At 39.1% G+C, this 11,487-nt stretch overlaps 1 protein-coding gene across 1 annotated transcript; it reads left to right on the top strand.

The window, feature by feature from the left end:
- Positions 1–2,346: 2,346 nt before the first annotated feature.
- Positions 2,347–10,849, top strand: LOC103644231 (uncharacterized). The gene is made up of 9 exons (XM_008667429.3): positions 2,347–2,965; positions 3,447–3,681; positions 3,802–3,971; positions 5,056–5,198; positions 5,326–5,503; positions 5,730–6,282; positions 6,427–6,539; positions 7,594–7,837; positions 10,303–10,849. The coding sequence occupies exons 1-9, from the start codon at positions 2,760–2,762 to the stop codon at positions 10,528–10,530; spliced, it is 2,070 nt and encodes a 689-aa protein (XP_008665651.1). The 5' UTR covers positions 2,347–2,759; the 3' UTR covers positions 10,531–10,849.
- Positions 10,850–11,487: the final 638 nt, after the last annotated feature.

Consider the following 11,487-nt stretch of genomic DNA (forward strand, 5'->3'; position numbering starts at 1 on the left):
GGAGGGGCGAAGTGACTGCGGTCACTTCGGCCTTGTCGACTGAGGAGCGCGCGTCAGGATAAGGTGTCAGGCGATCCTTGCATTGAATGCTCCTGCGATACGGTCGGTTAGCGAGGCGATCTGGCCAAGGTCGCTTCACTGCGAAGCCTGTCCGAGCTGGGCCTCGGGCGAGTCGAAGGTGCGCCCGTTACTTGAGGAGGCCCTCGGGCGAGGCGTGAATCTGCCTTGGTCTACTGTTCCTGCCCGAGGCTGGGCTCGGGCGAGGAAAGATCGTGTCCCTTGAGTGGACGGAGCCTTGACCTGAATTGCGCTCATCTGGCCTTTGCAGCTTTGTGCTGATGGTGGTTACTAGACGAGTTTAGGAGTCTTAGGGGTACCCCTAATTATGGTCCCCGACAATTTTCAATTATATATTCTAGTTGTATCCAAATTTTATGTAATTTTACACGAAAAATAATAATTAGATATTATATTTTCCCAAATTTATCTGTAATTTTAGGAGTAGCAATTTAATTACTAAATATAAAAACTACATAAAAAGATATTAATGTTTTTGTCTCTGATTCATTTCTTATCTTATGAGACTATACATTTTACTAGAGCTAAATAATACTATTGTTGGGGGTCTTCTTCTCCGCCGAAGATCCTCAAGGAAAAACACCTTCCGCAAAATAATACAAAGGCTCGTCAAAATTACTTTCAGCCTCGGTTTAGCCCCTCAAGACGAAGACTCTGCGTAGAGGCGACAACGCAGAACGCCGAAGCTCAATAGCTTCGGCCCAGACCAAGCAGAGAAGGAAAAAGGACTAGATGGACCTTATTAGTTTTAGTTGCTTGTAAACAAATGTTCGAGGACATGGATGTAATTTTACCCGGATTGCGTCTCGTGCCTATAAATAGATAAACAGTACCCCCGTACTGTTCACGCTAGATTGTAATCTCTATCACACCATTCTCGCTCTCCCGCCTTTTGGCAAACCGAAGGTATCATTGTAATATGAACATTGTTAATGTTTATTCATGTTTAATGAAGGTAATGATAAATGGATTATTGATATATAGCAATTATTACCTTTATCTCTTTGTATTCTTCTGTATTCCTTTACTTTTTTATTTATATTCATGTTTACATGATAAAATCATGAAGGTATGACCTTCATGACATTCGTCTGAAGATTATTATATCTGAGAGGAAATAATGCTTCGAAGGACGAAGACCTTTAACCATTAACAATTGTGTTGTCTTGTTCTTGATTTATAGCATTTGAGAACAAGTGAACAACAACTATTACTAAACTACAAATTTTTTTATTTTATTAATCAAGTTAATTGGTTTTTCTCCTAATTACTAATTAAATTAATTTATATTTGTTTTTAGAAGCACCTAGCAAGTAGTGATAAATGATCTTTAATTTTTTACATAGATATTATCTTAGCCAAACTAAGATATATACAAATATTTTTATAATTTTATGAGAAATTTAAATCTCAATCTATATAAAGTTATGAGAAGTATTTATGTAAATTATGGGACAAGATTCAAAGTTCTCATAAAACTATATAAATTTTTATGTATTTGAGTTTAACTAGGAAAAGATTTGTGTAAAAATTGGAGATTTGTTACTGTTTGATAAGTATTTTTTAAAATTAAATATATAATTGATTAGTAATTAGAATAAAGATCAATCAACTTAGCTAATAAAATCAATAAAAATTAGTAGTTTGATAATAGTATTATTTAGCTCTAGTAAAATTTTAGCATTAGAAGATAAGAGATTAATTGAGACAAATATATTAAACTCTTTTTATGTAGCTTTTTAGTAAATAATCTGTTAATTCTAAAATTTTAGAAAAATTAGGATAAATATAATATATAATTATCACTTTTTGTAAAATTATATAAATTTTAGACACTATAAGATAACAGTACTGAAAAGATAAAACTGAATACTACTTAAATTAGTGCTATATCATTAAAAACGTAAAAACTCGCTCAAGAGATTATTTATCTTATTTTATAAAACCGAAGAGGTTAAACAACCAATGTTAAAAATAAAAGTAAAGTTGACAGCTCTATTTTTTCTTTAGAAAATAAAAATCTTTTAAAAATGGAGTTACCAAATTAGCCACAAATATTTCTAGTTAGTATTCAAACAATATAATAACTACACTAAAGGCATGTACATATATTTAATATAGAGATTTTTGAGATGTCTAAAGAAGATTTTTGCAAAAAATCTAGAGCCTTCTCTACTTCTGTATTTATTAATAGACTATATTTATAAATATTTTATTATATAATAAAATCTTTTAATTATCTTTTGTACTTGAAGAACTATTTTGATGTCTGTTCATTGTACGTGCCCTAAGTTTTCCGCTGCAAGACAAACGAAGGAGCACCGCCTTTACAAATTGTGCGTTGGCTTTTTTGTGTTGTACAAATAGGAGATAGGACAGAACCCACCAACGTGTTGGTTATTTACCCCGTTTACCACTGAGTCCTCCGCAAGCCATTCTTCCCGACATGGCGATACCCACGGCCACGCACGCGTCAGAGATGAGGACGACGACAATCAGGATGAGGGTTTGAGCACGGACGACCCCCTCTCCATCGTCCGCTCTAATTTCTTCCTCCCCCGTCAGCAACCCTTGTAGTCTCTGCTACCGTCAGCCCGTACGCGATCAAAGCCCCGCTGCACTGCGGCCAACCGTTTCTGGCACCGGCACCGGCACCGGATCCGCCGCCTTCGTCGTCCAGGATGGCGATGATGAGCCGGACGCGGGATCTGCTGATGGAGGGGTTCGAGGGGCTGGTGCGGGATGGGTCGTTCAAGTGGGGCCTCCCCCGCCGCGGGGACACGGCCATGGACGACGGCGGCGACGACGACGGCTCCCTCTCCGTGCAGCGCTCCTCCATCGCTGGCCTTTCCTTCAAGGCCAACGCCGTCGTCGCCCGCTGCTCCCGGTAATGCCTGAGACCGAGCTTGATGCGCTTCGCCTGACGCCCTCCCTCTCTTGTGTCTCCGGAAAGGGAAATGCTCTAGGGGACTAGGATGCAGATTGTTCAAGCTCCTGCCGATGCCCAAATGTGGAAATTGATCACCAGTAAAACCCAACCCTGTTCTTCCTCCTAGCAGAATTTGTTGTTGCCACTGCTTCTATGTCTGAAAATATTTGAGGAAACATTATTGTTGTGATGAGTTAAAACCTTACATCTTACTGACCAAACCAACCTGTACACCACACATGTTGGAGCAGACACCATTCAGCTTCAGCAGGAACTAGTGCTTTGTTGCACTTGTTTTTGTAACTCAACTGGATGGATATGCCCATTTTTATTTTTAATTTAAACTGTTATCTTTTATAGTCAACATTTCTCTTGAATACGGTGTATCTGCTTGCATTAATTGTTGATCAATTTCTTTTTTGTTCCAAATATCTTTCAGAATCCTTGGCGTTTCTACCAATGATCTACAAAATAACTTTGATAAGCAAGCATCTGATTCCATAAAGCAGCCAAAAAGCTACGCAAGAAATTTTTTGGAGTACTGCTGCTTCCTGGCACTTGCTCAGATATCACAAGTGACAGGGTATCTTGCTGACAAGAGCTTTCGCCGCTTGTCTTTTGACATGATGTTAGCTTGGGAGGTTCCCTATTCTTCAAGCCAGCTCACTGTTAAGGTACTGCTTTGTTCTGTTACAGAATTAGTTAACATTCCATCATCACTCACAAGTTCTATGTTATGTCAAAGATTTATATCAGTACCTTTTGTTGTATTGAATTTCACCCCCGCTTTGCAGGCTGAGGTAGATAGCACAGTTAGCTCAGAAGCTTTTACAAGAATAGCACCTGCCATCCCAACCATTGCTGATGTAGTAACTTGTGCAAATCTCTTTGATGTACTTTCATGTTCGAGCGGAGGCCGTCTTTCATTTTCTGTATATGAGAAGTACCTTTCAGAATTGGACAGGTCACTTTCTTTACTACTATAATCATATACACATTAACTAGCTTGAATACTTGGCCTCTGACAAGTTTTGTTGACCTTTGGTTCTGTTGAAAGAGCAAAGTTGTGCCTGTACCTGGGTAAGAACGCTTGTTAGTTACTAATGTGAAGTCGTCATGAGGTATTGAAATGCAATAATAACAAAACACTACTAAATCCTAGATAATGTTATGAAATTCATATTTTGATTATTGAGCTCACGTTTCTATTGACCAAAATACACACCATTGATGAAGGGTGCATATTGTTGGCATCTATTTTGTAGTGGTACCATAAATATATGATGGTGGCATGGTGCGAAAGGGCCTCTAGCCGAGTGGTTAAGGGCTTTCGAGTAGCACCTCCAAGTCTCAGGTTCGATTCCCTCGGGGGCGAATTTTCCGGCTTGGTTAAAAATTCCCCTCGTTGTGCCTCATTCGCTCTCGGGTTACCGATTGGGCCGTTGCAGAGCGGACGGTTGACGCCGGCCCGTTAGTGATGGGAGGCCAGAGTTCGGGGATTTTCTCGGCCGGGACCAGTATTTCAGTCTCTTCTTAGCCATCCGTGGGTTGTGTGCATCCTTGAGTGCCGAGTGCCGACCCTAGGCATTATACCGGGAGGGCGGTCTTTTCCTCCCCGTCCGAGTTTTTTTTTAATATAGATGGTACATGTCACTTCTGTTGGAGATTTTTCATAGATGTACCATGGTACAGACCTTGATATAAGAATAGACTTGGATCCTTTTACAATGGTAGAAAGAGGGTTACATAGTTATTGACTGCTGTAACCTTAGCCTACAAGCCCCAGTTACCCATCGGTTAGAGAACATGGAAGTGTTAATCCATATGCATATGCTCATGTGGATGATAATTATGAATCCTTTACAATCTTAACATGTCACTTGATCATTACTCACTTTACTTCTGTCTACAATTTTTAATGGTGGAATAAAGTTCTCTACTTCTCTGACACGTTTATTATCCTATGAATATTTAATAAGTACATATAAATTTCTGTTTTATCTTGTTTGCTAAAGGAAGCACTTAGCATATGTGTTTATCTCATATAGAGCGGTTAAAAAGATGAAGACACAATCTGAGTCATCACTTCTATCAAACTTTCGGTCTCAGAGAGGAGAAAGGATTCTGGAAGTTGATGGTACATTGACAACACAACCAGTACTTGAACATGTGGGTATTTCAACGTGGCCAGGTATGAGTGGTTCATTGATGGGTTGATCAGGTTGCTGTCATGTTGATTTACTTATTAGTGAAATCACATGTTACATGTATTTGCCTTTCTTTATTCTTACATCACTGGTTTGACCCTCCTGATGCAGGAAGATTAATACTCACAGATCATGCCCTTTACTTTGAAGCTCTTCGGGTTGTTACCTATGATAAGCCCAAAGTTTATGAGCTTGCAGAAGATTTAAAGCAGGTTGTTAAACCTGAGCTGACTGGTCCATGGGGGTCACGTCTCTTTGACAAAGCCGTTATGTACAAATCAACAACCTTGTAAGTTCTTAACACATAAGAAAGCAATATTACACAAGCTACATGCACCTTATCTTTTTTCAATGGTCTTTTTATTGTTAGTTTTAATATAGGGATCATCGCCATTTGTGATCCAGAAACTTTGTTATATTAGAACTTGTTGGTAATATGATTCAGCCAGTTTGTGGCTTTGTGCATTTGTTTTTGAGATAGTCATAACTTGTGTTTATTCCTATTGTGCACGCAGAACAGAACCTGTGATCATAGAATTTCCGGAGTTAGCTGGCCATTCTCGCCGAGATTATTGGCTGGCCATTATATCAGAAGTACTTTATGCCCATAGATTTGTTAGGAAGTTTGATATAAGCGGAATTGACAAAGAGGAAACAATTCTGAAAGCAGTACTTGGTATTATGAGGTTACAAGCCATTGAAGAGTTACATTTTGAAGTTCCAAATCGTTATGAATCTCTTTTGTTGTTCAGCCAATGTGACAAACTTCCTGGAGGTGATGTTATACTTGAAACATTAGCCAGTTCTATAGCATCAAGAACTTCAGATCGAACTAACCAACCTGGCACAAGTAGAGGAATGCATGCTGTCCTGTCAAACCTGGGCATGGTATCACCAGTTAATAGTGGTGAGCGTTTGTTTGTTGGTGAGATTGTTGTTGGGGAAATTAGTGCCTTGCAGAAGGCTGTTACTGATTCAATGAACAACTATAAGAAAGTTGAACTGGCCCAAGCGTCGGTTGATGGAGTCAAAGTTGATGGTCTTGATACAAACTTAGCAGTAATGAAGGTAAACTACTAAACCCTAAACAATCATTTTCGCCTTTCATTTATTTACTTTAGATTGTGTTGTGCTGTCACTTAGTTCCTGTAAAGCAGGCTCTCGTTTCATTCTGTTTCCTGTTTCTTCTATTTAATCCTTAAACATGCTCAGGAATTGTTATCCCCGGTAAGTGAGCTTTGGAGGGTTTTGCTATTGCTCACATCATGGGACGAGCCTATGAAGTCCATGTTGTTTTGCTTCCTATTCTCTTATATTATCATCAGGTATGCTACTTTCTCCATGGATATTCATATGATAAGTTTATTTTAGAGATGCTGCTTTGCCATAGTAGCAACTATTGGCTATTTTATGTGTAAGGGAAGTTCATGTTGAGATGTAATAACTAAGATTCTAAGAAAGTAGCTCATGCAACAATGGGCCTATTAAAATAAACTTATGTGACTGCTAGCAATTATTGACCGGACTTATGTTGATCGGCAAGGCGATTAATCACACCATATCGACGATTAGTCGGACGATAAGGACGATCAGCTCCTCTGATCGAATCGACTCCTCTAATCGAGTACTTAGAACCGATCAGACCGACTAATCGTGACTAATCACGATTAGTCGGACGATATGAAAGCACTGCTCCGAATCATCAATATGAAAGAAATAACATCTAGATACACTCATATGCATGTGCGCACTCTCATCTCATTTCTTCGTTGGGTCCTGGGCCAATCTATTTCCTTATAGGTACTTCAGTGACAACTGACAACTTGTACTGTAGCTTTAGTAATGTGTACCAGAGCTGATGAATGTGAATGATGTAGCTAGTTAATATTACTGGGCCAATAATAGTCTAAGAGTGTGTTCAGCCAAGTGCAATTCTAAAACATTTTGGTCAATTTGACGGTCCACCATTGATACTGATTCTTTTAGGTCAATGGAATGTGGACCAAGAGCAATTAGCAATCCAGATTTCCTTAGCACAAATCAGTTTTCAGTTTCTTTGTTAGCACTCTATCCTTTGGGAGGAAAGAGCTGTTTAGACTTCAGAAACATATCACAACAAAGCGAATATGGTAACTATGCTTGATTGGCAGTAATTGACTCTTCAGTTGGTTTATCACTCATACATTTTATATGGAGCTACATATATGGTTGGCAAAGGAATAATGTAGTTTTATACTAGTAGTCTGAACTGTATATTTAAATTCTCAGACATATTAATCTTAATGAGATTTGCTAATAGTTCATAATTTGCTACATGTCATCAATTCTCCTTAGATTTCTTCACATTTGTGATGTCTCTATGTTTCTTTGCTGACACAGGGGGTGGGTAATCTATTTTATTGTCACGGTACTATTGTTTTCAGCAACTTTTATGTTTCTCACAAGATTAACTAATCAAGGAAAGCAAATGAGTGAGGTAAAGGTGGTATCCCCACCTCCACTGAACACAATGGAGCAGCTCCTAGCTGTTCAAAATGCCATTTCTAAAATTGAGGAGCTTGTCCAAGATGCAAATATTGTTCTTCTGAAGATAAGAGCTCTATTGTTGGCTTTTCCATCCCAGGTAATTCTAGTAGCTCACTCTATCGTTCTGAGGAATTCTTTTGTTATACAGTTCCGTTGAGGAGTTATATACTGTGAATATATTGTGACTTACATCGTGTAACGGTGTAAGTGCAAATGAAACCCTTAACCCCCAAATTATGATTGGCAGTATACTTCAGTTAGAATAAAAGTAATCTGTGCTATGTTATCATATGCAATGCTCCATGAAATTATTACCTGAGAAAATAAATGAAATTTAGAGTTCCTTGGTCATTAAAGCATTTGCATTGGTCTGAATGACTGACCAAATCCGGTGTTAAATTTACTATTCTGATGCTAAAAATATTTCAAGCTGTTTTTGTTATGTGGTAGCTTTATTACGACCTTTGAAGGAAGGCTTCTTTGGTGATGTGCTCCTTCAGACCTTGCAATGAGAGATACTTATATAATCTAAGTCATGGCTTTTGGCTTGGTTAGATAGTCTTGCCCAATTGTTCTATCTGCCCGGCACCTCTCTCTCTTTTCTTTGGTCTCTGGTTTTGTAAAATATCATTACTTGGAACATGTGTTCATTTTCTGGACCCATATTTGGTAAAATGGTAATTTGATTTAGTTGCTGAAATGGCTTGTGTAAACGTTTGCTACAAAACATGACAATTCTAATTGGTTCTTAATTAGTTGAAACTTGAGAGGTCAAGGCTTCGTATCTTGGTTGGAGATTTCTTTTAGTAATAGAGGAGTAATGGGGAATAGGATTTAATAGTATTGACTGATATAGGCATTACAATATATAGCAGTCACAGGGTGACGCACTAGGAAGGAGTGCGGCAACCTGGACGCAATCAGAGCTTGCCTACCATGAATGGGATCCTACTTCCTATATAGAGATAGCAGATCCTATCTACCATATGAGGGAGCATCTAGTTGCTATACTAGTCCTCATGCAGGAGGAAACAAATAGACAATCAAACCTCACACAAAAGGAAGCCTAGGAACATTGCCATAATAGTCTAACATTTGGAAATGAATAGTTGTGTATTTGTGGTTAGGCTATCTCCCCTTATTAAGTTGCATGCATCAACCAGTTCAACATAAAAGCTTAAGCTACAATTCATTTATATTTCAACACCCCCTCACGTCGAGACTTTCTCAGGCCTTAGATGGGAATATGAACGAGCGACAATTATTTTATTTATAGGATTCAAACTTGAGACCATTGTCTTTGATATCATATTAAAGTTGCATGTACCAGTTCAACCCAAAAGGTTAAAGCTGATAGAAAGATGTAGGTAATTCACTTATATTCCAACCATTGTTATTAAGGTGTTGCCTAGGTGTCGCCTAGGCGGTAAGGCGTACCAGCGAGGTAAAGGTGTCGTCCTCGCCTTACTCCGACACCTAAGGCGTGCGCGCCGCCCGCCAGGGAGCAGAAGACGGCCGTGCCCGGGGAGGGGAAGGCGGTAAGCCGGTGACGGCAATGGCCTGGAAGGCGCGCCCTGAGCAGAGGCCACCATCGCAGGCAACGGGAAAGAAGGGGGAGGGAAGAGGAGGAATGACGTCTTCCATGGCGAGGAGAGTGGCCGGCAGCGGCATAGAGGCCTCTTCCATGACAAGCAACCGGCGGCGGCGTAGAGGGAGCGTGGGGGAGGGAATAACAGGAATAACTGGCTGGGTAGTGGGAGAGTTAACCTAATATTGATGGGCTTGCTGGGCTAGTTGGGCTGTAACCTTTTTCTTTTTTTCTTTTCTGTGTCTTTCTCTTCTTTATTGATATTTTTGTCCTAAACACTTGTTTAAATATCAATATTTTTCTATTTTTTAATATATTTAAGGCGTCGCCTCGCCTTGCGCTTTACCTCTTAAAAGTTTAAAAGGGTATCGGTCGCCTTACCACTTTAATACCTATGATTCCAACACCTTCATAAACAGTTCAAAAGTAGAGCCTCCCTGGGTTTGGTCCTCTCTTTTATGGTTAAATATTCGTTCCATATGTCTATGGAACCTGACCTCCAAATTAATAATATCATGTCACTTTCAAAAAAAAAACCCCAAGTCAGCTGCTGATTTAGGTGAGATACCATTCAAGCACCCATAGCTAGACCTGATTGAGTGCGTTGGGAAGTTTTCTGATTGTCCTTAACTGGATCTATCTTACGCACAAACAGTCATTCATTACCACAAGCTGGATCTGTCTGACGTATAAACAGTCATTCATTCCAACAAGACGGATCTGTCCTACTAACAGTCATTCATCGCCCTACTAAACCTCCTGGTAGAGTGTAACTGGAGAGCTTTCTGATTTCTATACCAACAACTTGGACAGATCTGGTTTTCTGAAGCCATGTGCGTTGTCAGCTAATAAGAGCTCCACTACTTGTTACTGTCAAGTTTTCTGCCAAATGCTATAACCTGTATGCATAAGTTCTGACAAGTTTATAAATAGAATCTCTTTCGATATTTCACTGTGTGCTTCTCATATCACAGGCGACGGACAGGGCTATTCTGGCATTGGTACTGATGGCCCTGAGCCTTGCCATCGTTCCCACAAAAGTGCTTCTGCTGCTGGTGTTTCTGGAGGTATCCACGAACAACTCACCACTACGAAGAGCAAGCACAGAAAGGTGTACCAGAAGGTTGAGAGAGTGGTGGTTCAGCATACCTGCAGCTCCAGTGGTGGTGGAGAAAGAGAAAGAGGACAAGAAAACTAGATGATACATCCAATGTAATCTTTATGTTGCTTGGCTGATACGTTGTGTAACGTATCAGCCAATGCCCACCTTTGTACAAAGACCGCAATATCAACAACGAGGGGCAGTTTCAATGAAGATTTCATCTCACTTGTACCACCTGCCCTGTTTACATGGCTCTTGATGCTTTGTTGCAAGTTGACTAGAGCTGAGGCCGGTGTCAATCGCCGCTAATAACACAAATCCCTTTCTCTGGGTTGGACATATCGCCGTGCGGACCTGCGCCCCTTCGTTTGTAACATGAACAGTATTGATTCTTCGATATTATGGGATTGCTTCTCTAATAGACTATGTAATCTAGTTTATATATATATATATATATATATATATATATATATATATATATATATATATATATATATATATATATATATATATATATATATATATATATATATATATATATATATATTATTTGATCTCTTCTTTACGGGTTCGAGATTATATGCCAAGGCAAAATTGTTAGCTGTCTTGAGAATTTCTTCTGTTGCCAAAATAGGGTCAACTCCTGTTAATGGCATAGTCTATCTTTGTTAAGGTTAATGCCATATATATCTTCTCCCTCCACGACAGATAATTAGAGATATACAATAACACTCATTCCATTAGACATCTTAGGCGGTGATACTTTACAAACAAATAAACTTGAATCAGTATACATGTAAAATTCAACATTAGTTTAAATTAAACATGTATATATTATGGGATGCACGAAGGTTCTTCGAAGGTTAAGCACTACGAAGATGGAGATCTAAAAAATGTACCTTATGCATGATTCTGTTCAACTATTTATAGAGAAGACGAACCAACTTTATACAGATTTACAGTAATGCTCATCCACTTTTATATAAGCTATTTATACATGACATTAAGACAATAACGTACTTTCTTCATTCTACTCCGCAAATTCCAACCTTCATGT

Source organism: Zea mays, chromosome 1 (assembly GCF_902167145.1).
Source record: "Zea mays cultivar B73 chromosome 1, Zm-B73-REFERENCE-NAM-5.0, whole genome shotgun sequence".
NCBI lineage: Eukaryota > Viridiplantae > Streptophyta > Magnoliopsida > Poales > Poaceae > Zea > Zea mays.

Bases quoted from the DNA above. Each gene is read 5' to 3' on its own strand.
- LOC103644231 (XM_008667429.3), top strand. From the start codon at position 2,760: ATGGCGATGATGAGCCGGACGCGGGATCTGCTGATGGAGGGGTTCGAG. The intron at 5,199-5,325 runs GTATGAGTGGTT...CTCCTGATGCAG, and splicing joins GGGTATTTCAACGTGGCCAG to GAAGATTAATACTCACAGAT. The intron at 6,540-7,593 runs GTATGCTACTTT...TTGCTGACACAG, and splicing joins TTCTCTTATATTATCATCAG to GGGGTGGGTAATCTATTTTA.